Source organism: Cherax quadricarinatus, chromosome 65 (assembly GCF_038502225.1).
Source record: "Cherax quadricarinatus isolate ZL_2023a chromosome 65, ASM3850222v1, whole genome shotgun sequence".
Taxonomy (NCBI): Eukaryota; Metazoa; Arthropoda; class Malacostraca; order Decapoda; family Parastacidae; genus Cherax; species Cherax quadricarinatus.
In genome coordinates, this window is record NC_091356.1 from 4,805,551 (window position 1) to 4,823,739 (window position 18,189).

The 18,189-nt window shown below is 42.8% G+C and overlaps 1 protein-coding gene across 1 annotated transcript; it reads left to right on the forward strand.

The window, feature by feature from the left end:
- The first annotated feature begins 444 nt into the window (after positions 1-444).
- On the forward strand, positions 445-12,207 carry LOC128700578 (uncharacterized). Its single transcript, XM_070098822.1, has 10 exons — positions 445-651; positions 1,098-1,201; positions 1,350-1,440; positions 2,190-2,348; positions 2,707-3,472; positions 3,811-4,025; positions 7,217-7,319; positions 8,255-8,411; positions 9,464-9,627; positions 11,782-12,207. Exons 1-10 carry the CDS (start codon positions 445-447, stop codon positions 11,841-11,843), a joined length of 2,028 nt encoding a protein of 675 aa, XP_069954923.1. The 3' UTR covers positions 11,844-12,207.
- Positions 12,208-18,189: the final 5,982 nt, after the last annotated feature.

Consider the following 18,189-nt stretch of genomic DNA (forward strand, 5'->3'; position numbering starts at 1 on the left):
CTTATTGTGGCTAGCTCTGGTCCAGTGGCTAACGCGGTCTAAAGTTTTATGACTCTCTGACCGCGGGTTCTATCCCCACCCGTGGTATGATTTATAATGACTGATGCATCTCATGTTTAAGTTCTGTGCTGGCAAATTTGTCACTATTAAATTAGCGTATAAAACTTGAAATTGTTAGAGTCCGTGTGATAACTGGGGAAAGTTTCTTCTGATGGTCATTAAACTTTTAGTCCTGGTGTGTTTTCCAGGAATCAAGGTTGGTGCTGCTACTGGACTGCATAAGTCCCAATTTTCTAATTTTATTAAATAATTTGTGTGTGTTCCAGGTGTGTCAGTTCACATTCCACGTGTGTTGCTATGTGCTGAAGGTATGTTAGAGTATTGCAAGAGTGCCAGTGTGTGTGTTACAGATGTCATGATATATCACCGTGTGTCGTAGGTGGTATGAGGGGATTAGTCCTGGTGTTGGCCCTTTGGGCGGTGGCAGCCACAGCAGAGATAGACTGGAAGCCTTCAAGACAGGAGGGCGGAAACCTCCTTCCAACAAGGGCAACGGCAAGGAGATCAGCAACAACAGCCAGACTGACAGCTCACACTAGACAGGAGAGTCTTCCTGAACATCGTCCTGTCATCAGAATAGCAGCAGAAACGGTAAGACTACCAAATGTAAGTCTTTGTTTAGTATGATTTACAGGCCAAGAGCTGTTATTCAACCTCTGTCCATACAGACTAAGAACTGTTATCCTACCTAAGCTCACTCAGAGCTAATAATATTACTCAACTTATTTCAACGTTAGTGGGTGGTAATGAATTCTGAAATGACAGAAATGACTGGCCTTTTCTCCCAAAATTTTGTGCAGTGACGGGTTCAAGACCTTGAAGTAGGAAGTGATGGTAGATAGAGGTAGTAGTTGATGGTAGACAGAGGCAGCAGTTCATGGTAGACAGAGGCGGCAGTAGTTGATAACAGATTAGACAGTAGCAGCAGCTGATGATAACAAGATAAAATAATAACAAGCAGAAAGTTGATTCCTAAACACTAATAAACTTAATATCCATTACCTTCACTATTTTACTAATAGTGATCATTCTATCAGTGGCAGCCATATTTCCTGATCAGCTGTGACGGTGGTGGCACTCCTGTGTACTCTGGCATCATGTGGGACCTTCTCTTGATTATCTTAGATAAGATGAATCTCAGGTGCGTATTGACCTATCTGTAGTGACCAATTAATAAAGACCCATTAGTTATAACCTATTACTGATTCAGTATTAATATTGACTCGTTTTCATAGTTTGTTTGAGTGTATGTGTGTAATGCTGTTTTGTTTACCATGTGTTGGTCTTAGGTTCGAGATTGTGCGTCCTCCTGATGGGTTATGGGGCGTGGCTGACGCTAATGGGTCGTGGAACGGCATGTTGGGAATGATTCAGAGGCAGGTGGGAGTTATGGGACTGGTCATTCCACCTGAGATTACAGTCACAACGATGGTGGGGGTTGTGACTACATTTGTGTGTCACAGATCACACGCAAACACACACAGACACAGACAGACAGACCGACAGACAGACAGACAGATAGATAGACAGACAGACAGACAGACAGACAGACAGGCACACACACACACACACACGCACACACACACACACACACGCTGTTGCTTTATGAAAGCCTTTACTGAAGCAACGTTTGGCTTGGAGACCTAGTAGAAGGTGATCTCTGAGCGACACGTTGTCTCAATAAAGGTGTTTTGCTCTATAAATAACAAAAAATGATGTTATATACTGTAGAAACACACACAAAAAGGAGACACGACTTTGCTACACAGTGAACATTCTAATGCTGACAAACATGACAACAGAACCTCCATTATGAGATACTTGGAGCCAGAATCACTACGAGATGTGACCTGGTCTCTTTGGATGAAGTGGGAACGATAACCTTTACGAAATATCACTTATGCTGACTAAAAAGTCACATTACCATGGGTGGAACAATTCACAGATCAATTACGTTCTTGTCAAAGGCCGTTCTTTGCATATTTTCTGCCTGATCATATTGTGCTTAGATGGAATAATAACGTAATCCTTAACGAAATGTTAATTATGATCATACCATTGCCCGTTGTTTGCATTTTCTGCCTCTTTACTATACGACTTGATGTATGAAGGCTATTACTGTTTGCTAGGAGGTGGATATGGCCCTGGGTCCCTTCGCTGTGTCGTACCAGCGTACCAAAGTAGCAGATTTCCCAGCTACTATCTTCGTGCTCCCTCACCGTTTGTACCTGGCCAGACCCACAGGCTCGTACAGTCTTTGTGACTTCGTCAGGCTGTATCAACCCAAGGTAACTACCTCCTCTATATTTTGTATAATACATCTCCATCGACGAGAAGATCTTGTATAATACAACTCCATCCACTAGAAGGGTGTATGTCCCAGTGTATACTATACATCTGAAAGCTTACTTTAATCTTTATTTTAGGTATTAAAGTATTCTTGACTGGTGATGAAGAGGTGACCTGCAACCTTGATGACCCTCGTGTGGTCGATAGGGTTTAAACCCTATTAACCAGTCTCATATTTCTTCACTCACTTATGGACATAACATCGCATTTCTTACACCGCAGGTGTAGGGGTATGTGTGTCTCGTTACACAGGTGTAGTTCCTGTTGGTGTGGGTGATTGTGTCACTCATCACACAGGTGTGGGTGATTGTGTCACTCATCACACAGGTGTGGGTGATTGTGTCACTCATCACACAGGTGTGGGTGATTGTGTCACTCATGACACAGGTGTGGGTGATTGTGTCACTCATCACACAGGTGTGGGTGATTGTGTCACTCATGACACAGGTGTGGGTGATTGTGTCACTCATGACACAGGTGTGGGTGATTGTGTCACTCATCACACAGGTGTGGGTGATTGTGTCACTCATCACACAGGTGTGGGTGATTGTGTCACTCATCACACAGGTGTGGGTGATTGTGTCACTCATCACACAGGTGTGGGTGATTGTGTCACTCATCACACAGGTGTGGGTGATTGTGTCACTCATCACACAGGTGTGGGTGATTGTGTCACTCATCACACAGGTGTGGGTGATTGTGTCACTCATCACACAGGTGTGGGTGATTGTGTCACTCATCACACAGGTGTGGGTGATTGTGTCACTCATCACACAGGTGTGGGTGATTGTGTCACTCATCACACAGGTGTGGGTGATTGTGTCACTCATCACACAGGTGTGGGTGATTGTGTCACTCATCACACAGGTGTGGGTGATTGTGCCACTCATCACACAGGTGTGGGTGATGGTGGTGGTGAGTATCGTCGTGACTACAGCAGCAGTATGGCTCACTACAGGCGTCAAAGGCTCTTTTAACCCCGTCAAGAACACCTCCTTCAGAAGGACCACCACCTCCTTCACCTACATATTCCTGCACGTGTGGGGCGCCCTCCTACAGGCGTGTGAGTAGCTCGGTTTCACTCCTTACGAAATCACTGTGTAATATAACTACACGAGACACATACAACGATTGTAGTGAAAGACGGAGGATCCACACACACACACACACACACACACACACACACACACACACACACACACACACACACACACACACACACACACACACACACACACACACACACACACACACACACATATGAGAATAATAATAATAATAATAATAATAATAATAATAATAATAATAATAATAATAATAATAATAAAATTATGTTATTATTTTAATTATATTCATTATTACAAAAAGTAAGCTCTAAACCCGTAATTGTTTACTTGACAGCTGGCACTTGGAAGGAGCGAGGTGCCAGTGGCTGGTTGATGGGAGTGTGGCTGCTGGTGGCAGTGGTGCTGGCTAGCACCTACGGCAGTGCCTTGGTTGCTACACTGACAGTGCCACGTGTGGCACTTCCTATCTCCTCCGTGGAACAGCTGGTGGAACAGACAGCTGTTCCCTGGAGGCTGGAACAGGGAGGCATCATCCTGCAGACTTTTAAGGTTTGACACAAGGCTAGAGTTACAAAGTCTGACGTTATGGTATTGTGCTTTGCAGATTTGAGACGATGTTATGCTTCGTAAGTTTAAAGCAAAGTTATCGTTTGTAGGTTTTGCCTGGTAGGCAAAAGCTCTCGCTTCACAAACTGAGTGTCAGGGTTCGATCCCCGGCAAGGGTGAAAACATTTGGCACGTTTCCTTACACCGGTTGTCTATGTTCACCCATCAGTAAAATGGGTACCTGGGTGTTAGTCGATTGGTTATGGGTCGCATCCTGGGACAAAATTGACCTAATTTGCCCGAAATGCTCAGTATAACAAGGGGCTTTTTATACAGTAGTATGTCATTGATGTCAGCTATGGTCTGTATACCTTGTACATGTACTTGTAGAAATAAAGACATTATAATTATTATTATTGTTCGTAGGTTTGACGCAAAGTACCGAAGAAGCTTTAGGTTTGATGGGTTTGAAATTTGAATTTGAATTTGTCGCGTTTGATGCCTAACGACTGCAGGATAGTCATCAGTACTACCTATAGACGCTATCAAGACTTTTCCATTTCACTTATAAAATAAATATTCCTCCTCGTCTCTCTCTCTCTCTCTTAGACTGATACTCGCTCCTAGTGGGCGAAACGTCTCTTAAATAAAAGTAACCAGGTGTTCCGTGGCATTTCGTTCACTAACTTGTTGATACTCTAGACTTCTGGTCTAGTTCTACACTCTCGTCCCGAAGATGGTTCGTGAACGGCCGAAATCTAGTCCCAGTTTTACCTCCAATGAGCAAGTTATTTGTGAAACACTAAAAACTTTTAAAGCATACAAACTGGTATATAAACATTATTGCATACACATGGAACATAAACATTCAGGCTAGTTAACATTAGCAAGCAAACACTTACCAAAGCAGCTTTAAGTGAAAAGTTAGCAGCATTAGGTGAAAAGTTAGCAGCATTAGGTGACAAGTTAGCAGCATTAGGTGACAAGTTAGCAGCATTAGGTGACAAGTTAGCAGCATTAGGTGACAAGTTAGCAGCATTAGGTGACAAGTTAGCAGCATTAGGTGACAAGTTAGCAGCATTAGGTGACAAGTTAGCAGCATTAGGTGACAAGTTAGCAGCATTAGGTGACAAGCTAGCAGCATTAGGTAACAAGTTAGCAGCATTAGGTGACAAGCTAGCAGCATTAGGTAACAAGTTAGCAGCATTAGGTGACACGTTAGCAGCATTAGGTGACAAGCTAGCAACATTAGGTAACAAGTTAGCAGCATTAGGTGACAAGTTAGCAGCATTAGGTGACAAGCTAGCAGCATTAGGTGACAAGTTAGCAGCATTAGATAACAAGTTAGCAGCATTAGGTGGCAAGCTAGCAGCATTAGGTAACAAGTTAGCAGCATTAGGTGACAAGTTAGCAGCATTAGATGACAAGTTAGCAGCATTAGGTGACAAGTTAGCAGCATTAGGTGACAAGTTAGCAGCATTAGGTGACAAGTTAGCAGCATTAGGTGACAAGTTAGCAGCATTAGGTGACAAGTTAGCAGCATTAGGTGACAAGTTAGCAGCATTAGGTGACAAGTTAGCAGCATTAGGTGACAAGTTAGCAGCATTAGGTGACAAGTTAGCAGCATTAGGTGACAAGTTAGCAGCATTAGGTGACAAGTTAGCAGCATTAAGTGACAAGTTAGCAGCATTAGGTGACAAGTTAGCAGCATTAGGTGACAAGTTAGCAGCATTAAGTGACAAGTTAGCAGCATTAGGTGACAAGTTAGCAGCATTAGGTGACAAGTTAGCAGCATTAAGTGACAAGTTAGCAGCATTAGGTGACAAGTTAGCAGCATTAGGTGACAAGTTAGCAGCATTAAGTGACAAGTTAGCAGCATTAGGTGACAAGTTAGCAGCATTAGGTGACAAGTTAGCAGCATTAGGTGACAAGTTAGCAGCATTAGGTGACAAGTTAGCAGCATTAGGTGACAAGTTAGCAGCATTAGGTGACAAGTTAGCAGCATTAAGTGACAAGTTAGCAGCATTAGGTGACAAGTTAGCAGCATTAGGTGACAAGTTAGCAGCATTAGGTGACAAGTTAGCAGCATTAGGTGACAAGTTAGCAGCATTAGGTGACAAGTTAGCAGCATTAGGTGACAAGTTAGCAGCATTAAGTGACAAGTTTGCAGCATTAGGTGACAAGTTAGCAGCATTAAGTGACAAGTTAGCAGCATTAAGTGACAAGTTTGCAGCATTAGGTGACAAGTTAGCAGCATTAAGTGACAAGTTAGCAGCATTAGGTGACAAGTTAGCAGCATTCGGTGACAAGTTAGCAACATTAAGTGACAAGTTAGCAGCATTAGGTGACAAGTTAGCAGCATTAAGTGACAAGTTAGCAGCATTAGGTGACAAGTTAGCAGCATTAAGTGACAAGTTAGCAGCATTAGGTGACAAGTTAGCAGCATTAAGTGACAAGTTAGCAGCATTAGGTGACAAGTTAGCAGCATTAAGTGACAAGTTAGCAGCATTAGGTGACAAGTTAGCAGCATTAAGTGACAAGTTAGCAGCATTAGGTAGGATGAAGGGATAGAGTGAACAAGTGAAGAACAATGAAGAACAGTGAACAATGAACAAATGTGACGATAACAGTAGCTGAAACGATTCACTGATAACCCACATCCGAGGAGGAATCTCTGGACTACGTTTCGCTCCGTCTTGGGCCGAAACGTCACAAGGGAACGAAAGAAGGAGGAAAATCATAAGACATGTTGGAACGAGTGAATAAAGAAGAGTTGGAAGATTGGTGAGTGATGGTATTAATAATAATAATAATAATAATAATAATAATAATAATAATAATAATAATAATAATAATAATAATAATAATAATAATAATAAAATCAATAACAATATTATTAATAACGACAATAATAATTTATTATTAATATTAATAATAATTTTATTATCAGTAGTGGAAGTAGTGGGTGTTGTAGTAGTAGTAGTAGTAGTAGTAGTAGTAGTAGTAGGTGCGGTAGTAACAGCAGTGTTGTAGTTGTAGTGGTAATAACAGTAACAGTGATAGTAGCACCTCGCGACTGCATTTTTTCCTGAACCTGCTGACCCATTTTTATATAACCTGGTGCATGGGTGCTGACCTCTCTCTCTCTCTCTCTCTCTCTCTCTCTCTCTCCACGTGACCTGGTGTCGGGTCAGACGGCTGAGGTGAAGCTGTACAAGAAACTACTGGCTGGGTCAGAGGGTGTCTTCCCAGACTGCTTCGCTTCTCGCTACGACATCGCTCAGGGGAAGTTCGCAGGTGAGTCCTCTAACAAGTGCGCTGCCACTCTATTATACCTCTCTGATGGTGAAGCAATACTCACTAGTTTACTTATGACTCAATAGAGTTTCTAACCAAGATCTATGGTTTGTGTTACTGTGTGAGCCTTGTGAGTGCTTATTTTTGATAATAATAATAATAATAATAATAATAATAATAATAATAATAATAATAATAATAATAATAATAATAATAATAATAATAAATATAATAATAATAATAATAATAATAATAATAATAATAATAATAATAATAATAATAATAATAATAATAATAATAATAATAATAATAATAATAATAATAATAATAATAATAATAATAATAATAATAATAATAATAATAATAATAATATAATAATAATAATAATACTGCTTGTGTTAAGTCTGTAATAAAGAACCGGAGATAAATAAGACACATGTACAACACCTGGGTATCTTTATTAAGGAAATGTTTCTCCTGTACAGCAATTTTCTTCAGTTTCATGTTCACGAATTCCACCGTGGCGAGAGTGGCAGTGGTGTGTCGTGACCAGTACGGCACCCAAGTGTTGTACATGCGTCTCCTTCATCAATTTGTCGGTATTATTATACCATTAGGATAAACACCATATACTTACCTGCCATGTGTCTTTGCCTTGGACAGTCTAATATATCTTATTCTCTCTTCTCTCGCCTCTAGTGAAGAGCTTATCTTTGCCTACTGCGTGTCCCTGGGTATTGTTTACATATGCCACGTGTGTGCAGGTCTGCCCAGAGTATTGTTTACATATATCACGTGTGTGCAGGTCTGCCCCCGAGTATTGTTTACATATACCACGTGTGTGCAGGTCTGCCCCCGAGTATTGTTTACATATACCACGTGTGTGCAGGTCTGCCCCCGAGTATTGTTTACATACATATACCACGTGTGTGCAGGTCTGTGCGATGTGCTTGCCGGGGAGATGATGGTAGCCGAAAGCTACTCCGAGTCTGGTCGTTGCGAGTTCTTCAGTCCTCGTGAGAACATCGTCACTCACTCCTACACTATGATCATGAAGAAAGGATCGACTCTCACTAACCATCTCAACTTCTGGTGACCATTCTTCTCTTTTGTTCCCATATGCTCTTATTGTTTACCAACATCGGACATTACCAGCAACTGCCCAAGCTCGTGCTGTGTGTGACCCGTGTGAGATTATAATGATAATAATATGTCTAATACACATAAACACTATGATAATTCATGTGTTTCTACTCAACGTCAACTGTAGCTAACATTTCAAAGAGTCATTGTTGCTTGTATACGGTTATTAAAACTAGTATGTATGAACCTCCCCCATCAATGGGTGAAATGTAGCATAAAACATCCCCAGTTCTGGATGAAAAGCATAATACAGCCTTCATGTGGGTGAAACTTATTTTGTGATTAAGACTCACGTTGTTTAAAAGTGTCTTTAAGATACTAGCAAGACACAATAAGCAGTTTATATAATTTCACTGAGACGGCGTTTCGCCCACTGATTCAATAGAATAAAATAAACGACATATAGTATGTTACTAACATGCTTGTCGGTATATATCACCGTTGAAATGTATCTGACTTTGAAAATATAAACCCGAGGTTCATCCTCTTCTGAATCTAATATTTTGTAGGTTTTATTTTTAACGTACGTATTAATTAAGTATATAAAGGCACAATACCATGACTGGAACAGTATGCAAATAACCAGCACATAGGAGAGAGGAGTTTACGACGACGTTTTGTCGTTACGACAACCTCGTAACGACGACACGTTGTTGTAAACTACTGCCTCTCTTGTGTGAGGGTTATGTGCGTATTAAGCTCTTGATTTAATAACAAAAAAAGGCACAATACCGTGACTGGAACGATACACAAATAACCCGCACATAGAAGAGAGGAGCTTACGACTTTGTAAATGGTTCAAGTCGGACCCAAACGTCGTCGTAAGCTCCTCTCTTCTATGTGCGGGTTATTTGTGTAAGCTTTTCATTTGTTTTCTGATGGTCATTCCATCCACTAAAAACTTAAATTTATCTTGTAGGGCATTTTGAGGTGGAGACGAAGTAGAATACCTTGTAAGATAGGTTGTGGTGGACACTTAAGTAGGATATCTCGTAAGACAGGTTGAGTCAGCTGCAGGAGAGAGGTTGGGTGGAACAGCTGGTCAGGAGAAGTGTCAACAATGGCAGTATATGCAACCTTCCACCAGGCCAGGAGGATGGTCACCATCCACCTACACCTCTCACTATATACCAGATGTGGGGAGTCTTTGCCATACTGGTAGCAGGTGAGTGTTGATGTGGGGAGTCTTTGTCATACTGGTAGCAGGTGAGTGCTGATGTGGGGAGTCTTTGTCATACTGGTAGCAGGTGAGTGGTGATGTGGGGAGTCTTTGCCATACTGGTAGCAGGTGAGTGGTAAAGGTCGCTCACTGCTGTGACTGCTGCTGGAACTGGTCTGCTGATACTAACGAATACTGCAAGAAAAACACAGACTGATGCTGTTACTTCTTCTTTTCCTTCTTCTCCTGAGTATCAGTCTTCCATTGTTAATACCATGCGTATAGACATGATTTGTATGAATGATACATACCTTTGGAAACAAGTTGGGCAAATATATGAGAAGTAGGCCAGTAGGCCTATTGCAAGGCTCCTCCATACTTATGAACTGTTGTTGTGTAGGCTCAGCTACGTTGCAAAAGTCACTGTTGCTGAGTGATGATTCTCTCATCCTGCACTGGATGACCCACATAGGTTTAACGCTTAACATGAATTATTAACAATAAATACAAATCTGTTTGTGACTTGATGAAGTCTAGTGTTTATGGGCGAAACGTCGTCTACATTATAGTGTATTTGTGTTTCTCTTTCCATTGTCAATGTATTTGATACAATTTCTCTCCAATAGGGATTTAGGAAGTACAGGAGATGAATGTGATGCTCACTTGTTTGACCTGCACCATATACGTGAGTATATGTATATAAGAGTACATGTATATTAGAGTACCTGCATATATGAGTACCTGTATATAAGAGTACATAAGAGTACACGGGAAAGATGGATAGTAGAGAACTTTAAATTTTACACCGAGGATATCTATTGAGAGAAAACTCCCAACTTCTACCTAGATTAATGACTATCATGATCTATCTAGATACTGGAGGCAAGGATAGTGAAACAGAAGGCTTTCTACTTCTGCAGCACTTACCTCAGGAGCTATTTTGAAAAAGACTTACGATAGAGAGGATAAACCATACCACAGGCGGGGTTAGAACCCGGGACCAGAGAGTCATAAAACTCCAGACCGACGCGTTAGCCACTGGACCAGCTAGCCACAATAAGAGTCATTCAACTAGGTATATTTATATACCATAGGAAGGTTAGCATAGGCACCACTGTGACCACAAATACAAGTTTTTCCAGACGAATATCTAACTAGCGTGGCCGTGACGAACTCTAGCTCAAGTCCCCTCAAAGCCGTCAACATGACTCACGAAATCGCAATGGCACGATTGCAAACAAACCAAACCACGAGTGACAAAGAGGATAAGTTAACAATGCACCTATTGTTGCAGCTATGTGGAACAGATGTTAAGTTGTTGATAACTGTAAAAATGAGGAGGCCTAGGAGAAAAAGAAAATGAGAAAAAATTCCAGTAAAAGTAGGCCTAAAATAATGATGTGGCTGAGTATATTGTTTATGTTTGTAGTTGTGGAAGAAAATGCAATATGTGGGACTGCAAATGTAAAAAAAAATATCACATTGAATAGATAAATAGAAAACCTGAGCGCTTTCGTGTGCTGACACACATCTTCATGTGTGTGTCAGCATGTAAAACTGCTTAGGTTTTTCTAGGATTTTTTCCAATGTATTTTTTGTATGTGGTTGAAAACGAGGTGAATCTTACTGAAAGTTGTGGTTTTAAATAAGAATGAATTTGGTATATACTGCGAATGTCAGTGTTGTTGTCTGGTGAGTGAGTCACATGTGCTTCACCTAAGTATCTTTATTAGGTACTTTTATGAGATAACGTTTATTAGGTACCTATATCTCAAAAATGAAGATACCAAAGTGTTACAGAAGAGTCTTATTTACCAAATTGTTGATACTGCATATCATATATTATGACAGTTCCTGTTTGCTGATGACACAGTACGTTTGACATATTCCGAGGGGAAACTGAAAAAAATTATGAATATGTTCGGAAAGATATGTTTAAGAAGGAAGTTACAACTAACTACAGAGAAAAGCAAGTTGATGAGAGTAAGTAGAAGACTAGGTAATGTCGTTTTGATCGTCAGTGTGAATGAAAGACCTATAGAGGCAGAGAATGCCTTAAGATATCTGGGAGTAGATGGATCAAGTGAAGCATGGAAAGAATGTATGAGATGCTGCCTTATATTTCTTGTGCATAGATATTTAAATCGTTCTGTTTTGCAGGTGTTGGAGTTGCTGGACTGACCTTCCTAGTGGAACTCATCATCACACTGACTTCTAAATAATACACACTTGCAAATATTCCTCTTCTGTTGTGCCGAGAGAACACTATGGCTGGCCAAGACTCGCTATCAAGTGATTGTTTGGCTGGCCAAGACTCGCTATCAGATGATTGTTTGGCTGGCCAAGACTCGCTGTCAGATGATTGTTTGGCTGGCCAAGACTCGCTATCAAGTAATTGTATGACTGACCAAGACTCATTATAAAGGTACTGTCGACTCATGATTCCTTCCAGTCAATAAGCTGCAGGTATAATCTAAATCCAGTGTTGATCATTTACCAAGTGTACTAATTTTATTCACAGTCTACACTGATTGTTCAGCATTATTATTATGTGCAACAAAGAGAATTGAAAACTGGTTTCAGAAACCTTAGTATTAATCATATTACCTCAGGTATTACCACCTCAAATATTATATTAATCCATAAATACTCAACACTCTTATATGGCGAATTTTCGTTTTCGTAAATACAATCGTAAAAAAAAAGGCATCAGAAATCGAGTAACACTTAAAATGGCCTCCATAATACAAACTATTAAACTCTGTATTAACCTTTTCAAGTGCATTTAAAAATATATCACTCTTCATAGAGGAGCCATATAAAAGAATTTACTGTAACGTGAAAACACATCGATCATTTTATCAGATTAACATAATTTAAAAAAAAAATAATAAATAGATTGAAAAAAATAATCAAAAATAATTTTTTTTACGCTTTCAAATCTGTGAGGACGTCAAGTCTTCGTGCTGGTGAAGGTCTCTTGTTCCAGGGAAACGGAGTTGCCTTCCTCTTTCTCGAATCAAACTTGTTTCCCTTTCCATTCCCCAGGTGCTGTTGGGCCCTTACGGATATTGCGCTTCCTAATATAATTAATAATAATGATGATATTAATAAAAATAAGGATAATAATGATAATAATAATAACGACAACGACAATAATAATAATAACAATAATAATAATAATAATAATAATAATAATAATAATAATAATAATAATAATAATAATAATAATAATAATAATAAAATAAAATAAAATAATAATAAAATAAAATAATTAATAATAAGAATAATAATAATTATAATAATATTAATAATAAAAATAATAAGAATAATAATAATATAATAATAATAATAATAATAACAATAATAATAATAATAATAATAATAATAATAATAATAATAATAATAATAATAATAATAATAATAATAATAATAATAATAATAATAATAATAATAATAATAGTGTTCTAGGAGGTTAAATGGTGTGTTGTTTATAGCCTTTACATCCGCATCTCCGTGCATGTGTTGTGTCACATTGTGCATGTGTTGTGTCACATTGTGCATGTGTTGTGTCACATTGTGCATGTGTTGTGTCACATTGTGCATGTGTTGTGTCACATTGTGCATGTGTTGTGTCACATTGTGCATGTGTTGTGTCACATTGTGCATGCGTTGAGTCACACTTCACATGTGTTGGGTCACACTGTGCATGTGTTGGGTCACATTGTGCATGTGTTGTGTCACATTGTGCATGTGTTGTGTCACATTGTGCATGTGTTGTGTCACATTGTGCATGTGTTGTGTCACATTGGGCATGTGTTGTGTCACATTGTGCGTGTGTTGTGTCACATTGTGCATGTGTTGTGTCACATTGTGCATGTGTTGTGTCACATTGTGCATGTGTTGTGTCACATTGTGCATGCGTTGAGTCACACTTCACATGTGTTGGGTCACACTGTGCATGTGTTGGGTCACATTGTGCACGTGTTGGGTCACACTGCATGTGTTGGGTCGCATTGTGCACGTGTTGGGTCACACTGCGCATGTGTTGGGTCACATTGTGCACGTGTTGGGTCACACTGTGCATGTGTTGGGTCGCATTGTGCATGTGTTGGGTCACACTGCGCATGTGTTATATTACATCTCTGTGCCTGTGCTGGGTCACATTGTGCATGTGTTGGGTCGCATTGTGCACGTGTTGGGTCACACTGCGCATGTGTTATATTACATCTCTGTGCCTGTGCTGGGTCACATTGTGCATGTGTTGGTCACATTGTGAATGTGTTTGGTCACATGTCCGTGCACGTGTTGGGTCACATCTCCGTGCACGTGTTGGGTCACATCTCCGTGCATGTAGTGGGTCGCATCTTTCTCCGTGCATCTGATTGCTCGCAAACTTTACGTGCATAACGTGAGTCACACCATATACGTGCATGTAGCGGGGTCGTGCATTACGTGCGTGGCGTCTTGTGGTTCCTCATACCATTTACGTGCACATTGCGGTTTCGTATTTTTTCGTGCACGCTATGGACTATTTCGTGCACGCTATGGACTATTTCGTGCACACTATTGACTCTGTTTCTTGCACACAATATACTCTATTTCGTGCGCACTATGGACTCTGTTTCGTGTACACTATGGACTATATTAGTGCACACAATGGACTCTATTTCGTGCACATTATGGACTTTGTTTTGTGCACGCAATGAACTCTGTTTCTTGCACACTATGGACTCTATTTAGTACACACACTGTACTTTATTTCGTGCACACTATGGACTCTGTATCTTGCACACTTTGAACTCTGTTTCGTGCACACTATGGACTCTGTTTCGTGTACACTATGGACTCTGTTTCGTGCACACAATGTACTCTATTTCGTGCACACTTTGACCTCTGTTTCGTACACACTATGGACTCTAATTCGTGCCCTCTATGATAATTAGGAAGGTGTATTGGTGTTCATAGTAGACCGAGGGCCACTGTGGTCTTCGGGTCTTCAGATACTCATCGTGTAGTCTTGAAAAAGTTGTCGGGTATCCTTTAGGAGGTTCTAAAACTGCCAGGTAGTTCTTAGATGGTCTTTAGATGGTCTTCAAGACTGTCTTCAAGGCTGTCGTCAAGTGGCCCTCAGGTGGTCCTCAGGTGGTCCTCAGGTGGTCTTCAGGTGATCCTCAGGCGATCCTCAGGTGGTCTTCAGGTGGTCCTCAGATGATCCTCAGGTGGTCCTCAGATGGTCCTCAGGTGGTCTTTAGGTGGTCCTTAGATGGTCCTCAGATGGTCCTCAGGTGGTCTTTAGGTGGTCCTTAGATGGTCTTCAGGTGGTCCTCAGGTGGTTTTCAGGTGGTCCTCAGGTGGTCCTCAGGTAGTCCTCAGATGGTCCTCAGGTGGTCCTCCAGAGGGTCCTCAGGTGGTCCTCAGATGGTCCTCAGATGGTCCTCAGATGGTCCTCAGGTGGTCCTCAGGTGGTCCTCAGGTGGTCCTCAGGTGGTCCTCAGGTGGTCCTCCAGGTGGTCCTCAGGTGGTCCTCAGATGGTCCTAGATATCCATGCGGCAGATGAATCTGCAAAAAAAAGAAACAGATTTAAATTTCCTTCATCTTGGCTGAGAACAACTGGCTGCTGACAGTAGCTGACTGCTGACAGTAGCTGGCTGCTGACAGTAGCTGACTGCTGACAGTAGCTGGCTGCTGACAGTAGCTGACTGCTGACAGTAGCTGACTGCTGACAGTAGCTGGCTGCTGACAGTAGCTGACTGCTGACAGTAGCTGGTTGCTGACAGTAGCTGACTGCTGACAGTAGCTGGCTGCTGACAGTAGCTGACTGCTGACAGTAGCTGGCTGCTGACAGTAGCTGACTGCTGACAGTAGCTGGCTGCTGACAGTAGCTGACTGCTGACAGTAGCTGGCTGCTGACAGTAGCTGACTGCTGACAGTAGCTGGCTGCTGACAGTAGCTGACTGCTGACAGTAGCTGGCTGCTGACAGTAGCTGACTGCTGACAGTAGCTGGCTGCTGACAGTAGCTGACTGCTGACAGTAGCTGGCTGCTGACAGTAGCTGACTGCTGACAGTAGCTGACTGCTGACAGTAGCTGGCTGCTGACAGTAGCTGACTGCTGACAGTAGCTGACTGCTGACAGTAGCTGGCTGCTGACAGTAGCTGACTGCTGACAGTAGCTGGCTGCTGACAGTAGCTGACTGCTGACAGTAGCTGGCTGCTGACAGTAGCTGACTGCTGACAGTAGCTGACTGCTGACAGTAGCTGGCTGCTGACAGTAGCTGACTGCTGACAGTAGCTGGCTGCTGACAGTAGCTGACTGCTGACAGTAGCTGGCTGCTGACAGTAGCTGACTGCTGACAGTAGCTGGCTGCTGACAGTAGCTGACTGCTGACAGTAGCTGGCTGCTGACAGTAGCTGACTGCTGACAGTAGCTGACTGCTGACAGTAGCTGGCTGCTGACAGTAGCTGACTGCTGACAGTAGCTGGCTGCTGACAGTAGCTGACTGCTGACAGTAGCTATCTGCTGAGAGTAGCTGACTGCTGACAGTAGCTGACTGCTGACAGTAGCTGGCTGCTGACAGTAGCTGACTGCTGACAGTAGCTGGCTGCTGACAGTAGCTGACTGCTGACAGTAGCTGGCTGCTGACAGTAGCTGACTGCTGACAGTAGCTGACTGCTGACAGTAGCTGGCTGCTGACAGTAGCTGACTGCTGACAGTAGCTGGCTGCTGACAGTAGCTGACTGCTGACAGTAGCTGGCTGCTGACAGTAGCTGACTGCTGACAGTAGCTGGCTGCTGACAGTAGCTGACTGCTGACAGTAGCTGGCTGCTGACAGTAGCTGACTGCCGACAGTAGCTGGCTGCTGACAGTAGCTGACTGCTGACAGTAGCTGGCTGCTGACAGTAGCTGACTGCTGACAGTAGCTGACTGCTGACAGTAGCTGGCTGCTGACAGTAGCTGACTGCTGACAGTAGCTGGCTGCTGACAGTAGCTGACTGCTGACAGTAGCTGGCTGCTGACAGTAGCTGACTGCTGACAGTAGATGGCTGCTGACAGTAGCTGACTGCTGACAGTAGCTGGCTGCTGACAGTAGCTGACTGCTGACAGTAGCTGACTGCTGACAGTAGCTGGCTGCTGACAGTAGCTGACTGCTGACAGTAGCTGACTGCTGACAGTAGCTGGCTGCTGACAGTAGCTGACTGCTGACAGTAGCTGGCTGCTGACAGTATCTGACTGCTGACAGTAGCTGGCTGCTGACAGTAGCTGACTGCTGACAGTAGCTGGCTGCTGACAGTAGCTGACTGCTGACAGTAGCTGGCTGCTGACAGTAGCTGACTGCTGACAGTAGCTGGCTGCTGACAGTAGCTGACTGCTGACAGTAGCTGGCTGCTGACAGTAGCTGACTGCTGACAGTAGCTGGCTGCTGACAGTAGCTGACTGCTGACAGTAGCTGGCTGCTGACAGTAGCTGACTGCTGACAGTAGCTGGCTGCTGACAGTAGCTGACTGCTGACAGTAGCTGGCTGCTGACAGTAGCTGACTGCTGACAGTAGCTGGCTGCTGACAGTAGCTGGCTGCTGACAGTAGCTGACTGCTGACAGTAGCTGACTGCTGACAGTAGCTGACTGCTGACAGTAGATGACTGCTGATAGTAGCTGACTGCTGACAGTAGCTGACTGCTGACAGTAGCTGGCTTCTGACAGTAGCTGACTGCTGACAGTAGCTGGCTGCTGACAGTAGCTGACTGCTGACAGTAGCTGGCTGCTGACAGTAGCTGACTGCTGACAGTAGCTGGCTGCTGACAGTAGCTGGCTGCTGACAGTAGCTGGCTGCTGACAGTAGCTGACTGCTGACAGTAGCTGACTGCTGACAGTAGCTGACTGCTGACAGTAGCTGGCTGCTGACAGTAGATGACTGCTGATAGTAGCTGACTGCTGACAGTAGCTGACTGCTGACAGTAGCTGGCTGCTGACAGTAGCTGACTGCTGACAGTAGCTGGCTGCTGACAGTAGCTGACTGCTGACAGTAGCTGACTGCTGACAGTAGCTGACTGCTGACAGTAGCTGGCTGCTGACAGTAGATGACTGCTGATAGTAGCTGACTGCTGACAGTAGCTGACTGCTGACAGTAGCTGACTGCTGACAGTAGCTGACTGCTGACAGTAGCTGACTGCTGACAGTAGCTGGCTGCTGACAGTAGATGACTGCTGATAGTAGCTGACTGCTGATAGTAGCTGACTGCTGATAGTAGCTGACTGCTGATAGTAGCTGACTGCTGATAGCAGCTGACTGCTGACAGTAGCTGACTGCTGACAGTAACTGACTGCTGACAGTAGATGACTGCTGATAGTAGCTGACTGCTGACAGTAGCTGACTGCCGACAGTAGATGACTGCTGATAGTAGCTGACTGCTGATAGTAGCTGACTGCTGATAGTAGCTGACTGCTGATAGTAGCTGACTGCTGATAGTAGCTGACTGCTGACAGTAGCTGACTGCTGACAGTAGCTGACTGCTGACAGTAGATGACTGCTGATAGTAGCTGACTGCTGAGAGTAGCTGACTGCTGATA